Raw genomic sequence first — 22,563 nt, 5'->3', positions numbered from 1 at the left:
TTTGAAACTTGTGTACATTAAGTACATTTTGACCATAGCTCAATAAAATGTTAATTTTCCCTACTTATCTGAATGAAAAAAAAATCCTTGACTGTGATCATTTGTGTTATCTTTCTTTTATTCATTGAAAACTACAAAAAAACCTGCTGATATTTTCATAATAACTGTTTCTTACGTTTCCTATCTTATATTTCTGTTTTAAGAGTTGCCTTTAAAAACTGAAGCTATAAAACCACATTAAAATTTAAGACTAAAAAAATTGCCTCAGAATGCATATTAAATAAGCTATACACAGCCAACTTTTGTTTACAGAATAGCCCCTCCCAGGCATCTCCAAGTCTAATACAGGCAACTATCAACCACAGATGACTTGTAGCTCCTACCAGGTACCCTGGGCCGGCAACCATAGCCCCTCATGAGGCCCCGTAAACAACACACCTGGTGGCCAGTTTCAGAGCACTACCTAATTAGCTCCACAAACAACACACCAAAATAATGGACTCAGCAGGCACCTGAGCCTACCAAAAGTGAATTCCACTACATGAAGTCAGTCCCTACAACAGTTAATCTGCTGTAGTCACAGCCAGCTCTCACAGCCAGGCAACTTGAGGGCCAATTTCACCCACTGACATTACAACAGCAATTCAGGTCAACTACAACAGGAGGGCACACACAATCCACACAAGGGATACCCCTGGAGCACCTAGCTCAGGTGACGAGGGAATATGCAGCACTGGGCCCTACAGGATACTTTCTACAAAAGAAAGCTTCCAAAATGAGGAAACAAACATGTCTTAAATAAAAATTAAAAACAAACAAACAGGAGCTAACTTCAGAGAAAGAACTAAACAAAATGGAGGCAAACAATCTACCAGATACAGAGTTCAAAATACGGGTAATAAGGATGCTCAATGAACTCAGTGAGAAATTCAATGAAGAGATAGGAAACATAAAAATGGAGATAGAAACATAAGAAAGTCAGTCAAAAATGAATAATACAATAACTGAAATATTGAAATGCAGACTACACTGTAAGGAATCAATATCAAATTATATGAAATAGAGGATCAAATCAGTGATTTGGGAGATAAGTTAGTGGAAAACAGAGAGAATAGCAAAAAGAAAAAACAAAAAAGAATTTAAAAAATAGGGATACTTTTAGGTGTCTCTATGATAACATCAAGGGTAACAACATTCACATCATAAAAATACCAGAAATAGAAGAGTGAGAGCAAGGGATCGAAAACATATTTGAAAAAAAAAACAATGAAAATTTATTTAACCTGGCAAAGGAAATAGACATCAAGTCCAAGAAGTGCAGAGCCCCAAACAAAATGAACCCATCTAGACACATTATAATTAAAATGGCAAAGATTAAAGACAAGGAGAGAATATTAAAATAGCAAGAGAAAAACAGTTATTTACATACAAGGAACTCCCATAAGCCTCTAGAATGATTTCTCAACAGAAACTTTGCAAGCCAGAAGAGATTTTCATGAATTATTCAAAGTGATGAAAAGCAAGGACTTATAACCAAGATTATGCTACCCAGTAAGACTATCGTTAAAATTGAAGGACAGATAAAGAGCTTCATAGATAAGAAACAGCTAAAGGAGTTTATCACCACCAAACTAGTACTACAAGAAATGTTAAATGAACTCCTTTAAGAATAATAAAACTAAAAGATAAAAATATGAACAATAAAATGTCAAGAACTACATAACAATAATTACTTTAAAATAAACAGATTAAGTGCTCTAAACAAAAGACATAAGATGGCTGAACGGAGAAGAAAATAAAACCCCTGCATATGTTGCCTACAAGAGAACCACCTCAGATCAAGACACACAGAGACTGAAAGTAAAGGGGAGGGAATGAAAAAGCTGGGACAGCAATACTTACATCAGACCAAATAAATTTTAAAACAAACCCTATAACAAGAAACAAAGAAGGACATTTTACATACGATAGCCAGATATGGAAGTAACCTGAATGTCCATCAACAGATAACTGTATAAAATAGTACAGATATAGCATAGAATATCACTTGGGCATAAAAATAGAATGAAGTTTTATTATTGCAAGAACATGGATGGACTTAGAGGGTATTGTACTAAATAAAATAAGTCAGATAAAGACAAATACCATATAATTTTCCTAATATGCAGAATCTAAAAAACAAAATAAGCAATTAAAATAGAAACAAGCTAAAAGATAAAACAAACTGACAGTTATCAGAAGGAAAGGGGTGTAAGGGGCTGGGTGAAAATGGTGAAGGGATTACGGAGTACAGATTGGCAGTTACAAAACAGTCACTGAATGTAAAGCATAAGGAATATAGTCAACAATATTTTAATAATTATGTATGTGCAAGGTGGGTACTAAGCTTATTGGAGGATCACTTCATAAGTTATATAAATGTCTAACCACTGTGCTGTATATCTGAGACTAATATAATATCGAATGCCAATTGTAATTGAAATATTAAAAAAATATCTTTTAAATTAAGATAAATAAGCCATGCAGATAGTAGCATAGAGGGAAAAAATGTTTTAGAAAGAATAACATTTAATTTTAGTGTAGGCAACATTAATTGCAAATTAAGCAATTTTTTCACAGAATTAATAAGAATAATGCTAGCTTATGTAAGTGTAAAAAGGAATTAAAATGTGTTACTTTTTTTCAATGTTTACCTAGCGCTTGTTTCAATCATGCATTTGACTCCAATTTTGTTTTTGTGTCTTATCCTTGTATGGTTTTACATAGGAGCACAGTCTTAATAGTCAGGAAAACCAGACCTTGATAATGAAGATGGTCCTCAACTTAATGAATTTAGGATTTTTCAAATTTATAATATTGTTAAAGGGATACACTTCCAGTAGAAACTGCACTTTTAACTTTTAATTTTGTTATTTTCCTGGAGTAGAGATAGACTGCATGATACTCTCTTGGGAAGCCAGGCAGTGGCAGTAAGCACAACACACATGATCATGAGAGTAAACAACCTCTACTATGCCATGTACAGTTGCTAGAAATTTTTGACACTATGTTTTATGTTTTGTGTATCCAATAAATTTCGGTATTTGATACTTTATTATAAAATAGGTTCTGTGTTAGATGATTTTGCCCAACTGTAGGCTGATGTAAGTATTCCGAACATGTTTAAATAGGCTAGGCTAAGCAAAGGTGTTCATGGATTAGGTGTATTAAATGCATTTTTGACATACTATATTTTCAGCTTCTGATGGGTTTATTGGGATGTAATTACACTGTAAATAAAGGAATATCTCTAATGAGTTGTTTCACTTTTGGCCATTTATTTAAACTTTTCTAGGACTCACTTTCACCTTTTCTACAGTGGGAATAATAAGAATACATATTTTAGAGTAGTGTGATAAAGTACTTAGAAGTTGACAAATAGTAAGCATTGAATTCATTATAGCTTTAAGTTATTGTTCAAATTAATTTAAAATATGGCTAGATTACATTTTATATAAAGAGATAGATATAAACCCAATGTCTTAGAACCTTCTCTGGTGACTCATCCTTCATAGTTTAGTGCTCCTTGGACTGTGTTTGAGCAAGTTAACCATAATACAATGATGGGTTTTGTATGCTTTATACTGCAAAATGAAGCAAAATATGCTAACATTTACTATTGTTTTTCTTTGGAAGTATAAATATATCATTTTTATATTTCCTTACAGACACCTATGAAAGAGGCCTGTATTTCTTGGTACAATTTAATTTAAACAAGGTGTGTATTCATTTCAGTTATATGCAGTTGTGTTAAATAATATTTTAAATTTTATGTCATATTTTGTATTTAAATATTTTATATGTAGTATTTAACAAACCTTATTTTAAGTATATTAATAAAAATTTGCTGTCCTATGGAATATATTTTGGTTAACAGATATATATTTTTAAAGTTTATAATGTTTTTGTTTTTTTTTTCAAATGAAGGATTTAAATTATTTCTTTGTCTTTGCAGACCACCTTGACAAGCACTGTATTGGAAAAAGGTTATATAAACACGGATGAAATGAGGCTTGGATTCATCAGCATATGGGGGATCACAATGCCTTCTGTTAGTAAAGTTGATCTCATATATAATGGAAATAGAGAATCACTTCAATTTAATCACATCAAAGATGATAAGGTAAGGGATATAAGAGAACATTCTTTAAAGGGAACAATTCAAAATAACCACATAGATATCTTTTATTTCTCAGCCCTAAAGAAACATAATTATGGATAAACATTAACCTTTCTTGTTTATTTTCATTAAACTTCCATATCTATTTTCATATTATCATATGTGGTAACCTGTCATACAAATCAACTTAATGGCAATTATTTCAAAATTATCTTAATTAAAGAAAGATTAAATTTACCTTAAGCTTCTAAATTATTGTCATCCATGTATGGTAAAGTGCTTCAATTTTTTTTATATAAAAATAAAAAAATATTTCAATTTTTTAATAAGTCTTAGATAAATAGTATTTGAAAACTTGCAAAAGTAATACAGTTGTCTATTAGCATTCATGAATAATTTGCCATAGAAGTGTATGAAGCTATAATTCATGGATTGAAAAGGAGTCATATCATTTTCTTAAAGTTCCAGTAATTAGCTTTTTACTTTTAACAAAGAACTTAGGCCCTTTTTCTTTTGCAATTAAATAAGAATACAGAAGTAAACAATCTCATAAACTCCTTACAATTCTAAATTCTGTGAATCTATGTCCTGTTAAGGCAGATTTCAAAACAACGTATTCTAGAAACAAACTGACTATTGAAATTTGTTTGATCTAAGTTTAAGGCTACATCTGTACTGTTGAAACTGTGAGTACCTGTGCACATACTTCTTTGTGTTTAAAGTTGAATGAAAACAACTAGCTATTAATCAAACAGTCACTTCACATGAATATAACTTGCACAATATCCAGTTGTTTGACTGACTTCAACTTAAAAACTAGTAATTGTATCTTGGACACAGCCTTAGATCCTCAAGGATTTAATAGGATGTGAGAGTTGAACATCACCTGAGGGGCCATTTTATCCAGCTGAAATTGTCCTATTGTTACTGTTGTTTTGTAGTCTATTGAGATTTCACCTTTAACATGGAACTGTCTTAATTTTTACTTTGGCATTAACATACTTTTATTGCTTTTAATTATATATAATTTGGGGTATTAGAGTTTTGTATAGTTAATGTCTTTTATTGGTTAAACAAAACTTTGTAACCTAGAGTTTTATCCTCATTTTTCTTCCTTTAAAATTTTACTGACTTTTAAAATTTCAGTTTAATGGAATCATTGATTTAGTCAGTGGTCTTACATGGCAAGCCAACAAACAGTCCCAGAAAAGAAAAATTGATCCACGAGGCATAAATAGTCAAGGTTTATCAATCACAATTATAAATTAGTTTTGTTAAATTGCCTAATGGTCAACAGATCAAATCAAACCAAGAGATATATTTTCTTGCTGTTTATATACTACTATAGTGGTGAAAAAATAGAACTTACAATTTTTACAATAAAAATAAACTAAATACCATATATTTTAATATACTAAGTATTATTTCAAGTTCATTTTGATCCAATGCTTGACATAAAAACACACCATTATAAAGAAAAGTGCATTCCACTGTTTTCAAGCACATTCAAAGAATTTTAGGTATTAAGGAGTATTTTTCAACAATATTTTACTACTTCAGTGATTCCAAAAGAAGATATTAACTTTATTAACAATGGCATGCTTCTTTCAAGTACATTTAAACAAAATAAATTTTTATGAGCATTTATTATATTCCAAGCCTTTATAGATATATGGAAAAAGGAAATAATTGTAAATTTCTCTCTCTGCCTGGTTCCTGTTCTCCATGGGTATTGGAATTATGTGCAAAGGATGATTTAATCGTTATATCAATACAATTTTTAAAACATTTTCTTAGCAACATTTGTACCAGTTGCCTTTTATAAAGGTATTGCTTTTCACTTTGATGTTAAAGGAACTAGGTTAAGTACTGGTTTAAGATGGGTCAGTTTTAAACACAGGTAATGAATATTAAGAAAATTATTTAACTTTAACCTTTCTAACCTCTTCAACTCTAAAATGTGAGAAAAATCTTAAGATTATGTGCCTTACTGAAGAACAAATATATGAAAGCCATAAGAGAGTGTTTAGTATTCAGTAAGTACTAAAGAAATGCTGATTCTCTTCATCTTATTTTGCATAATTGATAATTGAATCCAAAATTACTGAGCTAAGGCACCAAGCCTATTGGGAAAAAGGCAGCAATGATAAAGTCTACTGACGTCATGATATAAAATTGTTACAGAGAATTGTTTGTCCTCAGCAGTTTAATTGGTCACCTCCAAATGTGGTCCCCATATGGTCTAATTTAGATTCTTTCCCATAAAAAGTAACACACACAAAATTAAAATCATTGGCCATGAATTCAGTATCCCAAAGCCCTTTGAGATTGATGAAAAGAAACATATTTCTATCTAAATTTTGTGTGCAAATGACTAGACAGTACATGAGGGTAGGAAGCATAAAGATTTATGTAGTGCAGGTATGAGTAACTCAATATGTAGGACTTGCAGAGAAAAAATGAAGTAATCAAAATTAATATAATTGATTAATTGTCTTAGTTTTTCACTCTCTTTTGAGAATCATTCCACCTCTCTGAGATTTATTTTCATCATCTGAATAATGGATGAGTTGGGTGAGATTATTTCTGAAATGGTTGTAAAATCTTGGAATAAAAATTCATCAAAATGAAAAAGAAGAATAAAACATACCTTGTTTATTTAGAGAACATTTATGTATTTGTGTATATTGCTTTTGTTAAAACACGGTTCTGATTAAACAATTAATTGTTATTTTACTTCTTTTTAGATATTAAATGTGAATCTTGTAGCAAATAATGTTGCTCTAAGTGAACCAATAGAAATCAGCTGGTCATGAAGATCACCATCGATTCCATTACCAAAAGGATATTAACATCTGGATATACATTTCACCGTACTTATAAACTTTACTCTTGATTAGTTTCTTCTACTGTGTAAAATATGATCTTAAAAAAATCAATGTAAAATTATTATACAGTATATGACAACATGAATACTAATTGTTATATTAATGTGCCCTTTAATCAATTTGTAAACATATTTAGTGGAATTTAAGTAGTTCTGTTACGCTTGCTAAATATCAAATAAAACTAAACTAGTTATTAAATATATGTGTGCAACTAAGACATAATTAAAACAAGTGATTTTTTAATTAAGAGAAGTTTTGGTATAATTGTGTGTATTTTCTTCAATGTTTTGTCCATTTGTTATATATCAACAATTGTCATCAACTTTATTTTTAGTAAGTACATTGAATTGAAAAACAAAAACTAAGAAGTATATAAACATACAAAATATACCATTCCTCTTTGTTTTCTAAAAGAAAATTGTCTTATTTTTGGTTCTTTAAAAAATTACCATAGATTGAATGACTTAATCAATAGACATTTATTTCTCAAACTTCTGGAGGCTGGGAAAGTCTGAAATAAAAGTGCTGGTAAATTTAGTGCCTGGTGAGGACCCTCCTTCTGGATTGCAGATGGTGTTTTCTCATTGTATCCTCATATAGAAGAGAACAGAGAGAAAGGATGCAAGCTCTCTTGTATCTAAGACACTAATCCTATTCATGAGGACTCCACCCTCATGATCTAATTACCTCCCAAAGGTTCCATTTCCAACTCAAATACTATCACATTGGGGATTCTAATTTCAATATATGATTTTGGAAGGAATACAAACATTCAGTCCACAGCAGAAATCTATTTTCCTACCTTTGCTCTATATGTAGGAGAAAAATATTACTGTCTATTCTGTTTAGTTAGGTAAATAAATCATCTTAATTTATTCATTCAGATTTGAGCAATCTCTAAATTATGCCCTAAGATTGTATCCCTTGGTATATTTTTAATACTTGGGTTGCTCAAATTCTATCTGCTACACACCCCAGAATATCCATGTGCCAAACTTCAGTCGATGTTTGAAGAAAATCTTACTTTGGTATTAGAATCTCCACTTTTTTCTTTGCATCTTGGATAGATGATAGGCCAGCTGTAAGTAATACTGAGTTTTAATCCCATCTGTGACATCTATGTGTAATGTCTACTATATTTGTAAAAGAAATAGTAGTATTTTTCTTGATACATTTGGACTCAAAAAAGTTAGACCCTAATTATACTACAACAATGTTCATTGCTCATGAAGGAATAAGTCATGAAGAGATTAGTCAGTGGATGCTTATGATGGGATACCATGCATCAGTTTGGAGAAAAAAAAAAAAAGATCCTACATATCACAACATGGGTAGAACCTACAATCAGCATGTTGAATAAAATAAAATAAGAAACAGAATGTGTAGTGTTCAAAACTTTTATGTAAATATTGTTAAATTCATGAAAAACAAACGATATATATTTTATTCACAGAACCACATACAGGTGAAATATTAGAAAGATGAGTTGAAAAGATTTAGATCACTGAAAGTAGGTGCCTAATTGCAGAAAAAATGGCACTGGAGATGGGAAATAAAACAGAGCATGAATTAATAAAATATGAAACACATATGTACCTTGCACAAACAAAATTATAAAAAAGTTAAAAATATAGAATATGATATAATCATTTGTTTTTAACGTTAAGGGGATCCGAGAAAAGGTGATGAGATGGATTTCATTTGTTCAAATCTTTGATGTAACCTATATTTTTCTTAATGGTGTGTGGGGCATGTGGACTAGCAAATGAATGAGTGAGTGAATGAATGAATGAATGAATGCCTAAAGTACATTAAACTTGAAATCCTGAAATGCACTTACCCTTCTCCCTGAAATTCTCCTGGAATCGGTCTTCTCATTTGGCTGTTGTTTGATACAGAGCAATGGGGTTTCTTGATAGGAAGTCTTCTTCTACACTCAGTAGGCAGATCTGAATTTCTCATCTTAAGGCTGGTATTCCTCAAAGTGTGGTCCAGGGTTTTTTGTTTCAGCATCCTCTGGAATCTTGTTAGAAAGGCAAATTTTTAGGCCCTGCCCCAGATCGATTGAATCAGAACCCTGGTGGTGGTACCCAGTAATCTGTATCACAGATGAAGAAATGGTGACTCTGTTTTAAAATATTATCCAGGTAATGAACTAAAGACTAAAGACTGAATGTGGAAATGTCTGACCCTCAAGGTAGAAGCTAATACCTACTTTCCTTTTTCAGTATAAGTTGGATTATATTATTCCCCACACTTAAAAAATGGATCAAGGCCTTTCATTGCAATTAAAATTTTAAATTACTGATTTCACCTATATAACTTTTATAGTCTGTTCTCTAATTATTTGTTTTGTTAAGAATGTATGACTGACTGCTTAGTGTAATAATCTCAAGGTACATCCATGTTGTCACAAATGGTAGTATTTTATCTTTTCTCATGGCTGAGGAGTATTCCATTGTGTGTATGTGCCACATCTTGTTTATCCAATCATCTGTCAAGGGACACATTAGTCGTTTCCATGTCTTGGTATTGTGAATAATGATGTAATGAACAAAGGGATGGAGATATCTTTGTGAATAATTGTTTTGTTTTGTTTTTATTTTTTTTTATTTTTTAGGGGTAGATACCCAGAAAAAGGATGGCTGGGTCATCTGATAATTTGATTTTTATTTCTTTGAAGAACCTCGATACTGTTTCCCATGTAGCTGTATAAGTTTACATTCCCATGAGTAGTGAATGCAGATTCCTTTTTTTTCACAACCTTTCCAACACTTATTATTACTTGACTTGTTGTTAATAATCATTTCAACAGATAGGAGGTATCTCATTGTAGTTTTGATTTGATTTTCCCTGCCTAATAGATAGTGAAGTTGAGCATCTTTTTGTATATGTTAGCCATTTGTATGTGTTCTTAGGAGAAGTATCTGTTCAGGTCCTCTGCCCATTTTTTTAATTGAATTGTTTGATGTTTTTGGTGTTGAGCTGTATGATTTTGTTTTATATATTTTGGATATTAACACCTTGTCAGAACTGTTGTTTTCAAATATCTTCTCCCAGTTGATTGGTTGTTTTTAAAAAATTTTTGACCATTTGTTTTGTTGTGCACAAGTTTTTTAGTTTAATAAAGTCTCATTCATTCATTGATGCCTTTACTTCCTTGCCTTTGGGGTTTAATTCATAAAATATTCTTTAAGAGCAAGGTGCATAAGTTTAATACCTGTTTTTCTTCCATGTAATTTATTGTTTCATGCTTTATTTTTAGGTCTTTGATCCATTTTGAGTTAATTTATGTATATGTGGACAGAAAGCTGTCTAGTTTTATTCTTTTGCATGTGGTTTTCCAATTATCCTAGCACAATTTTTAGGATATGAACATGAAAGAAAACAAATGAATAAACAAGAAAAACAAGCAAAGACTCAGACGTAGACAACAGTATGGTGGTTAGCAGAGGGAATGGGGTAGGAAGGTAGTAAATGGGTAAAGGGGATAAAAATATATGGTAATGGAAGATAGTATGACTCTGAGTGGTGGGCACACAATGCAATATACAGATGATATATCATAGAAATGTATACCTGAAGTCTATATAATCTTATCAGTCAATATCACCTCAATATTTTTTTTAAATGACAATGTTTTCAGCTCCAAAGAACAAAACACCTGACTATAAAACCGGCTCAAATAATTACTTCAGATAAGAAGTTCAAGAAGTAGGGATGGATAATTCCATTACTCTTTAATGTATCATGGACCCATATTCTTTCCATCTTCAAGCTTCCATCTTTAGATTCACATGAAAATGGTTGCAGCTCTCTTAGGTCCCATGTCCAAAAACAGCAATGTCTAGAGCAGCACTAACAAAATAAATACAATGTGATCCATGAATGTAAAGGACATGTTATATTATTTTAATTGTTTAAGTAGTCACATAGAAAGTAAAATGGGGCAGGTGGGATTAATATAGTAATATATATTATTTAACTTTGTAAATTAGCAGATATTTTGGTCCTGTCCAAAATGTCCATAGAGACATTGGTCTAAACCAAAAAGATTCTTCATATTTAATTCTGCCCAAAATGATCATGAAAACATCTGGTCTGCTCTTAGGCAATATTTGAACCCAAACTCATCTACTTAACCCCATGTGCCATTATCAGCTAGCCTACCAAGGCAGAGGATTATTATTGGCAAAATAGACATAACATATTTTTTGGATTAAGAAAACATAATAATACTTTTATATATTAATTATGTAAACCAAAAGTATAAATAAATGTTATGGTCTCTTTGGACCTGGGGACATTTTCTAAGTGTGAATGTTTTTGAAAGGCCAAATTTCAAGGAACTTTTTGCTGTGGACTGAATGACTGATGGTTGTTTGGGCAGGACCAAATGTCCTGCAAGGAACTTAATGTATGCAAATTTTTATTTTAACATATGTTAATATAAAGATCATTAATAAACTATTAAATTTTTATTATTTGTAACCTAATGTGTATTTTACATTTTGTAGCACATCTCAAATGGAACTGAGCACATTTTTAGTGCTTGCAATATCTACACATGTTTAGTGAATACCATACAAGACAAAGCAGATAGAGGATATAGAAGACTTGGTGTATTAATACTTTTTTTCCTGTGGCTTTCTCTTAGGAGCAAACAATGTTTTCCTTGGATGCTTCCTCAGTATCTTTCCCTTATACAATACCTTATGGACATAATTGGATCACATGTTTACATGTATATGAGGTGATTAACCATACACAAATCATGACCTCCCTTACCATGTAGTTGAGTCATCATCTAACTACATGAAAAATTGGAGAATATGGTAAAACCTCAAGTTTGTATTAAAAAGGATTAAAGGAAATTAGTTGCTGCAGAGGCAAATGACATTGCCCCCTATAATATTTGCCAAATCTCAACTTTTACCTTTCTCTCTATAATGCATAAAGCTTCTTTTACTGAATATGCCAAGATTCTTTCGTCTAAAGTCCTATTTTCTTTTCAGTTTTCAGAGGAATATCCATACACACTGTTTTTTTTTTTTTTATTTCAACAAAGTGTGAAATCCTTAAAAAATCTTTTTTAAATAGCCACGCTCTTCCCTTCGTTTCTGTCCATTACTATTTTATTTTTATACCCATTACTCTTTGAAAGTTAGTAATGTGTTTATTTTTTTTACTTCTTCCACTAGAGTATGGGCTCCATGAGAGATGTGTGTATGGATTTATTCTCCTTTCTGTTACTAGGGGCTATAACTATTCTTGGCACAGAGTAGATATTTGTCAATACATCCTTGTCAACTAACTAAATAAAATAAAGTAGTATCAGGTGAGAGTTAAGCTTAGATTAATGCAATAGTTTTTATGGATCTTAAAGTTGCACTTTTGGAAATGATGGCTAAAATGGATAGCTTTTGAGGGTACTTTGACAAGCCAATATCAAACTGATAAAATAACTCCCTGCAAGAAATATGAATCCACAAAAAGATTATAAAAACAAAAATCCAAAGTATGTCTGTACCCCCAAAACCATGAAAATCTCTAAAATCAGTTAACAAGTATTTACTAAGGCTCTGTAGCTTCAGCTTCACTGGAGAGGACACTCCAGCGTCATCGCAAGATGTCGATTTAACACGGGAGGAGACAGATACCGTGTCACTCCCGAGTCAGACTGCACAGCCATTCTCGGCGGTGCAGATAGACTCTTAAGAAGCTACACCATCGTCTCTCGAGACGGACGGCTGCCGACGACGACTAAGTACCAAAAACACATGAAAATGTACACGCCATCATTTTTGGCATTTGGAGACAAGCCGGTACAGAGAGAAGCTTAAAATACGTTTATTGGAAGTCATAATAAATTGTCAACAGAAAAAATATTCAAATTGAGGATTCTGCAATGAAAAACTGTTTCATTGACTAAGTAATATACTTAAATATGGGACTTTATCAACCTAAAATAAATTTACTTACATTATGTTCCTGCCAGTGAAATAGCATGCCATAGATTCTATTATATATAGAATAATACTGATTAATAGTTTAAATTTGTCCCCTAAAGAGACCTATTTTTTTCTGAGCCTTCTCTGGATATAGAGGAGAGAGATGTAGCAGGCCAAGTCCAGGAGACTGGGATACCACCGCACATTTATTAGAATGTCTTAAAAAAATTAAAATATGACATTATCAAATGCTGATAAGAATGCAGGGCAGCTGGAATTCTCAAACACTGCTGGTGGGAGGGTAAAACGGCATAGCAACATTAGAAAGCAATGTGAAGTTCTTAATAGTTAAGATTCACCTATTATATGAGCCAGAAATCTCACTCCTATTTTCAAATGTTACAATGGCTTTTTTTTTCCATACTAGCCATAACTTGAAAACCACCCAAATGTACCTATAAAGACAAATGAACAAGTGAGACCTATGAAACCATGGAGGGGCCTCTAAGTGATCATACTAACTGTAGGAAGTGAAACTCAAAGCACCATACTTTTTTTATTTCATTTATTTGAAATTCAGTAAAGGCAAAACTGAGATAGAAGACACACCAGGGTTGTCATGGGCATGAGGGGGTTTACTACAAGGGGGCACAGAGAGCTATTTTGGGACAGTTACATATATATGCATCTCAAAACTTGCAGAATGTACACTGAAAAGGATGAATTTTACCACAAGTTAAAAAGCCATATAAAAACTAAAGACAATGTGATTTCAAGAATATAAAGATCAGAAAGCAAGAAAAACAACTGATGATAATATAAACCATGGTAGTGAAGACCTTCTAGAGGTGGTAGGTGGTAGTCACCAAAGGGGCATACACATGGTTTCTGGGCGTTAGTAGTACCATTTTCCTTGATCAAGTTATTAGCTCCAAAGGTGAACTTACTTTATGGAAATACATTTAATTATTAATTTATTGTGTGTATTTCTATACACACATTTCACCAATTCACTGAAATTTGAGGAATATTTTGATAAGATAAATAGAAATGTGTTTGATGGTTTTGATTTAATTTCTGCATTTTCTTTCTTGATTCATAATTATCTATAATCATAATCATTATATCTTGGACAAAGATTATTTTACATTAGCTGTAGAACAGAGATATAGATATATTGATACTTACACTTGATCCTCAAACTATAAGACTATGTACAATAAAAAATTGATGGAGCTTTCTTTTCATAAGTCATCTGCTCCAAAGCCTTCTGCTGGTGTCTTTCTTCATTCTCCCTGACGCTCTTTTTAATTTTCTTTGTTTCAAGTATTCTCTCAGTGAACTCAACTATAATGTTCATACCTTTCATACATTTTTCCTCTCAATCCAAGATCATGTTTCAATCTGCCTTTGTGGTACATATTTTTTAAAATACAACTTTATATAGTAATATAATTAAATGGCTCAAAAGTAAAAAAAAAACACATAACTTGTGAAATGGCTCTCAAATACCCAGCACTAACTACTAATTTGACCTCTAAGCAATGCATTGACTTCTTATAAATAATTGAATAATGTTTATATATATATATATATATATATAAATTAATATTTATATATTTTTTCCACCACCACCACACTTTAAGTTAAATATGTGGTCAAACTGGTATATACTATAGTTTTCTCAACTCACATAATTAAAAATTGAACATATGACATTCATAACTCACAAAAGGATCAGAAAGATGTTCACAGGTCACAGAGCATGTATTGTACATCCCTACATTCCTCTGCTGGTTTTCTTTCACTGAATGAGTCACATTTCTGATTCAAATACTCGAAAAATTTGGTGTCATTTTCATTTGTTTGCAATCCCTTTCACCTCATCTTTCCAGCCTTTTCCTTTGTTTAGCATCAGAGTATTTGCCAATTTTATCCCCTTTCTTTGCAACAGTTATCACCTAATTAAGAGCCTCATCACCTCAAGTCTATATCGTTAAAATATGAGCCTCCATTTGTGTCATGTGGTAAGTCAGGTGTAGGTGGAACTAGAGTCATTTGAAGGTTTACTTGACTGAAAATTCAAGGTGACATCTTCACTTATATTTGGTGTCTCACTGTTCATCGGCATAGCCTCTCTCAATTGTTGATTTGATTGGACTTTTATTATGTAAAGTTTCAGAGATCCAAGAGGTAGGAATTGATAACATTAGTCAAAAGAGTCACATACCAACACAGATTTAAGGAAGTGAAGAAATAGACTTTGTCCATGGAGACCACGTCAAACTGATGTCAGCATATTTGAAAACAAATTACCAGACATTAAAGTTTTATATTATTTTCTTCCACCTTCTTTTTTCTGCCTCTGATCTCATTGTTAGAATGGAAAATTTTCATTGCCTTTTTAGAATTATATCACAGGGTTTTATGTTCACAAAAATATATCAATCAATCATTCCATTAAATAACTTGATGTTAAAAAAATGAGAACAACACAAAAATATAAAGGCAAAAGACAATTAGGTGGACACTAAATCTAGGTTGTATAAACATTTTGCACATTTCTATATTCTTCTAAATTTGCCTTCCATATACATTAAATTAAATCATAGGTAATGATTTTTCTCTGATTATTAGGTTATTCAAAATAGCAATTTTTGGATAAATAGAAAGAGTGCTTGGTTGCTTGATAGAATAGAAAATAGAAGCCTTAGGAACAATGGAGGGACAACTGTAATAGAAAAACAATAAACAAATTTAAAAAACATGTCTTAATAAGTATGAAATAAAATATTACTTTTATTAAACCATAGTGTTTTATTTTTAAATATACAACTCTTACATTTCAGAAGTTAAATGAAGTTGACAAGATAATCAACAAACAAATCATCTCCCTGTTTCTCTTGAGAGCTTGTGGATTATCTTCTGGTGACAGAGTACTATGGTTTGCAGCTGCTCATTCATACTTTTTTTTTTTTTTTTTTTTGGTTTTTTGATACCTTTTGTCTTTTCTCAAAATTTAGATATTTTAATTAAGTTGTACTTTATTTGATTGAAAGGCTGAGGATTTCAAGTTCTACATAAAATGTCGAGTTTAAAATGGAGCAAAGTTATATATAGTTATTGAATATCTAGATAATTCTGACATAATAAAAGACTTAAGAATATGACAATAAATTATACAAACCAGAAACAGAATAATAATAATTTTATAAAATAATACACTTTAGTTTTTTGAAATTGTTGAACTTTCCTTCTCTAATGTGTTATTCACATTTTTTAATGTCACATTAATAAATATCTAAAGCGATTTTGATGTAACTTTCTGTTTACTATGAATTGAATATTGGTTTACTTTTTATATGAATATTAACAGTATGTAGAGAGCAGATATATCATTCTACTTTTAAAATAAGACTGCAATAAAATAGGTTAACTGGAAAAGAAAATACATATTACTATATACTTTGTACTTACTAACAAGTAGTGTCTCATTTCTTAAAACTCCGTTTTGGAAAAATTATAACAGGTGAGATTCATACATGAAACGTATGAATATGATCTATTTTGCAAATATCACAATCACAGCATATAATAATTATTTGGGAAAATAATTATCTAGTAGTATAATAAGATTGACATTTACCATATGTTTACCTTTAAATGTCATCTAATGTCTTTAGGTAAGGTGTGAAACATTATCAATACATAGATATTATAGTAAGGCAAATCTGGAGAATTTGGATGGAAGATGATCTCTAAAACAAACATTCAATAACTCAGAACAGAAAAATGTGAATCAACCTTAAAGACATTCCAAGTTCCCCAAAGACTCGCTGCATCATTTGCCTTGTTGCAGACCTTTACTTCTCTACCTTCTTACCCTGTGCTGAGTCTTAACACATTTTAGCTCCACAGTCAGCGAATGCCCTGATCTCCAACTTCTCTTCTAAATGCCCTGAACAACACATTTTGTTGTCCTTAGTTGAAGCCTGGCTGGTGCCCATGCCACTGCTTCTCTGGTTGTTTATCATTTCAAATGTCAACAACCTTAAGCCCCAGGCCAGATCTCTACCATGAGCTTCATACTCTGTATTCAACTCATTTTCAGTAGTTCCTTAGACATCTCACAAGCACCTCAAATATGAACTTTTCAAAACTGAGCTCCTGATCTTGCCCACATCCCCAACTCCATTTTATTGTCAAACTCGCTTTTCATCCATTCCTTTTTATTTCAGAATATGAGCCCATCATTCATCCTGTACTTTATGCCAAAATTTTGGAACTCAACTTTCGAAGTGGTTTCACCTTTATACCTTAGATCTAATGTGTTATCAAACCCTGTCATTTCTAGCCCTGAAAGCTTTCTTTTTGCTTCTCATCTCTCATGCTACTACCATCATAGTACAAACTATAGTTGTGGATCATAAGAAATACCACCAAAGCTCATTACTTACTAAATCTCCCTCAAATTCCTCCTTTCTCAATTTCTCTATTTCCTTTACAGAAGTCAAGGCTTTTGTTCTTGTTTTTTTTTAAAGTAATAAACCACCACATTTACCCATCAATGGTTTCTCTTTCCTCTTAGGGTAGACATAAAGACTTAATATGAGCCCAAAGACTTCTTGATCTGGTGTAGATACAATACTCCACACTTACCTTATGTCAGACACTCCTTCACTCTCTCTGCTTCAGTTACACTCATCTTCTTTGTGTCCCAAGAAATGCCATGCTTCTTCCCTCTTGAGACAGTTAAACATAATCTTCCTTTAGGGCACTGCTTATTCTCTAGGTAATAGCATGTCTAGCTTCCTCACCTCCTTTAGGTCTTTGTCAAACATCACCTTCTCGGTGATGTTGTCCTTAACCACAACCCTGAAATCCCTATTCTTCTCCTATGGTTCACCCTCAGCACTCATTACCAAGAGGCACCTATATATGTTAGTTACCTATTAGTGTATGACCTGTCTCCCTACCTTTAGCATGTGAGTTCTTTGAGAAGAGGACTTTGTCTTATTTGATCGTTGCCTTATCCCTAACTCCTAATTGAGTGTCAGTGAGTAGACACTCAATAAACATTTTTGGAGGATTAATTGTTCTTATTTAACTCTTTTGCCAACATTTGAAGTTAACTTTTTTTACATTATTTTTAAAATGAGAAAATTGACTGTTAAGGAAGTCAGGCAGAAAGAAAGTGACAGAACAAGAATGTGAATCTCAACTGTTTGGCTGTGAAATATTCTGGTCTGATGCCCTCACATGCACTTGCATGGGTCTGGAGTGGCAGAAGAAGTGTTTCCTCTAATAGGATAGTTATTCTTTTATACAGACATTCTTGTGGACTCCATCTCCCTATTTCTCTCTATTTTAAATGATATATCTTATTAGTAAACAGAAATTGGTAGTATTTACCTTGACACTGATGGATTTCTGCATTTAATTAGACATGTATGTGATAAAATGTAACTGAACAAGGAGCATTCTCATGTTTGAAACATCAAAATACAGAAAACATTTGCATTAGACACATGGAAAACATGGATGCTTCCTTTTTCAGTTAAACATGTACTAATATATGTAAATTGGTTTAAAATGGGATTCAGAAATTATTTTATCTCTTCAGAAATTGTTAATTTTAAAACACACTTTTCCCTAAAAGGAAAATAATTTTTCTTGCTAGGAGCAATGCTATAAAATGAAAACTTTAGAAACTGAATACTACATTTTATATTTATAATAGTAAAATCCCCACAAATTCCCACAAACTGCCACAATTACTTTCAGAAAAACTATCATGGCAAAGACATTATTTTTGTTAAAACTGGTATATTTTCTCAAACACAAGATCACAGCAATCAGAAGATCATCCAATTAGAAATTTTTTATTTGAAACCTTAATTTTTGGTTTATAGTAATTTACAGCTGTGGTGGGGAGAAAATTGACACCCTCCAGAGAAGTCTTTGTCCTAATCCATGGAACCTATGAATATGTCTGGTTGCATGATAAAGACAGATATAATTCTGAGTTTTAATACTGCTTGAGAAAACAATCAATCTTGGTGACTTGATAAAAATCATTCTCTTGAGTTTGCAAAAGTGCTGGACAGGTTCTGGTTGGTGGGTTCCACAAGGTAGTACTAATTTTTGGCTATACAAACTAATTTCTGGAATCACTGTGGCACAGACGCCAACCTTCTTCTTACTAGAAATCACAAAATGTGAATTTAAATGTCAGGCCTGTATAATTTCAGATAAATTTATTACTGTGCTTGAGATAGAGACTGCTAGCCGAGAGACTGATAATATCTGAATGTTTTGAATTTTATAAACCGTTTTTGACATAGTTGCACTACATTTAACTTTGCAGGAATGAGAATTTCAGTGTTGTAAAAAATTGCAGCAGAAAGATAATCAATTGCCAAGAGCCAAGCATCCAAAGGAAGAGCAGCAGCGGAGAACAGCTGGCTCAGCACATGCCAGGTGACTTTTTTCTTTGGCTTCATAACCAGAAAGACAATAGTATCATCAACTAAAATATTAGAATAATGAGGTAGGAAAATGGGAACCAGTTCTGAACTATAGAGGAGAAGGAGTTTCTGGACAGAAGAGTAGGCATGGACTTTGCTAAAATTGGTGAACAATTTTTCATACTCAAGGAAAGAGAGGATCAGGTAGAAAATAATCAAGCATCTTGTCCTACAGTAAGAAGTAATGAAGTAAAATATTCAAAACCAATTCTTTCTGGCTCCAAAGTTAGTCTCTTACCCAGCATACTGGTTAAAATCATGTGAGGCATATAACAAAAGGAAAACAATGGGCTAAGGATAGAACTCTGGGAATTATCAACATTTAGTACTTAGGAGAGTAAAAGAAACTTTTGAAGATCATTTAGGATTGGCACGGATGATTTTAAAAAACAGAGAGAATATTCTCCTCAAGTCAAAGGGAGTAAACAATCCCAAGTTGAAATGAGAAGGGAAAAGAATCACATAAGTGAAGAAAATAAGAAAATGAAGCATTTTATCCAAATTCCAGAATGAAATGGTGTAGTGTAAAAAAAAAAAAAAAAAGGTAAACTGCGTATGTAACAATGCAGTCCAGTCCGACTTGTATCACTATTTACTTACCTGGGTTTTGGCATTTTCTAAACCCAAATGAGCAGTTTATAGGCAAAAAATTTTTTGTCATCCTTACCAAATTCAAATAAGCCAGAAAGAATTTCACACATTTTTAGGAGAGATAGAAACTTATACCTTATTTTATTTTATTTTATTAAGGACTAGGAGAAGTTTTAAAATGCATGGATATTCTGCTCAGCAAAAGAAAACATCAGCAAGATGAAGAGGAAACCAACCATATGGGAAAACATATTTGCCAATGACATCACAGACAGGGGACTGATTTCCAAAATATATAAAGAGCTGATACGACTCAACATTAAGAAACCAAACAACCCAATTAAAAAATGGGCAAAGGACCTGAACAAACACTTCTCCGAAGAGGACATACAGAAGGTCCATAGACACATGAAAAAATGCTCAACATCATTAGCCATCAGGGAGATGCAAATAAAAACCACAATGAGATACCACTTTACACCAGTCAGAATGGCCATCTTCAACAAATCAACAAACAACAAATGCTGGCGAGGATGTGGAGAAATGGGAACCCTACTGCACTGTTGGTGGGAATGCAGACTGGTGCAGCCACTATGGAGAACAGTATGGAATTACCTCAAAAGATTAAAAATGGAACTGCCTTTTGAACCAGCGATTCCACTACTAGGATTATACCCAAAGAATCTTGAAACAGCAATTCAAAAGAACTTATGCACCCCTATGTTCATTGCAGCACTGTTTACAATAGCTAAGTGCTGGAAACAACCTAAGTGCCCATCTGTAGATGACTGGACCAAAAAACTGTGGTACATTTACACAATGGAATACTATGTAGCAGAAAGAAAGAAGGAACTCCTGCCATTTGCAACAACATGGATGGAACTAGAGAGAATTATGCTTAGTGAAATAAGCCAGGCAAAGAAAGAAAAATACCATATGATATCACCTAATACAGGAAACTAAAGAACAGCACAAACAAAGGAACTAAATAGAACAAAGAGCAGAATACAGTCAATAGGGGGGGAGGGGAGAGGGAGAGAAGGGGGATAAGTAAGGGAGGGCTTTAGTCAAAGAAACTGTATAAATGACTCATGGACATGGACAACGGGGAGGGATATGATTGTGGGAGAGGGGGTGGGTTGGATGGGGGAGAGAAATTAGGGGAAAAGGGGACAACTGTAATTGAAAAACCAAAATAAGAAAAAATGCATGGATAACTTCTTGGCTTTCAAATAAAAGCTATTTTATAGCCCATTGTAGGGATTAATGTCTTTCATATCGCATAGTAAATTTATTTCAATATGAATACTTGCACAGTAATGTGCATTTAATCCAATAAAAAGGGAGGAAAATTTTTAAGAAATTCTAATGAAGAAAGCAATAGCATATTTCCAGAGATAAGCTCTGTTTTCTTTTTTGTTGTTGTTTAGGACCTTTCCTCTAGCTATTAAAATAGCTGTGTTTGATCCTGTGATATTTGATTTTGCACTTCATACACAGTAAATGCTTACTAGAAATAGATATATCAGAGTAGCTTATTTCAATAGTATTGACAAAACTGCCATGTTAGCAAACATTGAGAAATAATTAAATCACTCATATATTGAAACATGATTGAAAATCAAATGGTTATCCCTTAGGGGTTGGTATTTCAATCTCTTCTCTTGTGTGAGTGAGATTAGGTCTTTCAATAAAAATAACGTAATATTGATTATATTGTTTCATTGTTATGTGCAATAAATATTATATAGGGCTAGATTAGGTATATAGAGACTATATCTTAAAATATTCAAACAATGATTCTTTTTCTATTTTTTCTTTCTGTAACAAAGTTCAATTCTTTTATTTTTGATACAAAATGTAAGAATCATTGAAAAACCTAATACAGCCATGAAATTGGTAAATAATATTGAATCAGAATACTTATATCAGGAGATGATCTAGAAAAAACAAATATCCTGGAAGAAAGTGTAGAGATGAATTCAAAAATCTTGAAGTTCAGATAAATATATATAAAAACTGAAGTATAGACAAGTAGTGAACATAGGCTAAAATGAAATCAGAACTAATGAAATAAATGTTACATAAGGATTCAATAAACATCAAATAATTTTATAAGATATGCACAAGGGAAGAAAGAAAGACCCAAGTAATATTTGGGACGATAGATGGTAGAATGCCCTGATAAGGAATGGAACATTAAAAAACAAACAAAACTTTAACTTATTGTGTTTCTTAGAAGGTTAGATAAAATGAATCAGAAATATGGATTACATATTTAGGTCTGTATCATTAATTTACTGTGTGACTTACATCAAATAATTACTGACCATTCAGAATATATACTTTTCTTTTTTGTAAAAAGAACTGAAGCTCTATTAAGGATAGCACTTATGATTTAGCCATAAAAATAATTTATGGAAAGTAGACCAAAAATTCAAGGGTGG

At 32.2% G+C, this 22,563-nt stretch overlaps 1 protein-coding gene across 1 annotated transcript in view; it reads left to right on the top strand.

Annotated features, from left to right (window-relative positions):
- SI (sucrase-isomaltase) overlaps nt 1-7,299 on the top strand; it is a 96,197-nt gene extending 88,898 nt beyond the window's left edge. Inside the window, exons 46-48 of the mRNA XM_090273460.1 lie at nt 3,708-3,757; nt 3,995-4,162; nt 6,907-7,299. Of these exons, the coding sequence (XP_090129586.1) occupies nt 3,708-3,757; nt 3,995-4,162; nt 6,907-6,975 (287 nt within the window). The 3' untranslated portion in view covers nt 6,976-7,299. The remainder of the gene's footprint in view (nt 1-3,707; nt 3,758-3,994; nt 4,163-6,906) is intronic.
- The last annotated feature ends 15,264 nt before the right edge of the window (nt 7,300-22,563 follow it).

Source organism: Furipterus horrens, unplaced genomic scaffold (assembly GCF_987537825.1).
Source record: "Furipterus horrens unplaced genomic scaffold, mFurHor1.1.pri manual_scaffold_1, whole genome shotgun sequence".
NCBI classification, from domain to species: Eukaryota; Metazoa; Chordata; class Mammalia; order Chiroptera; family Furipteridae; genus Furipterus; species Furipterus horrens.
This window is presented reverse-complemented; position numbering and strand designations above follow the sequence as displayed.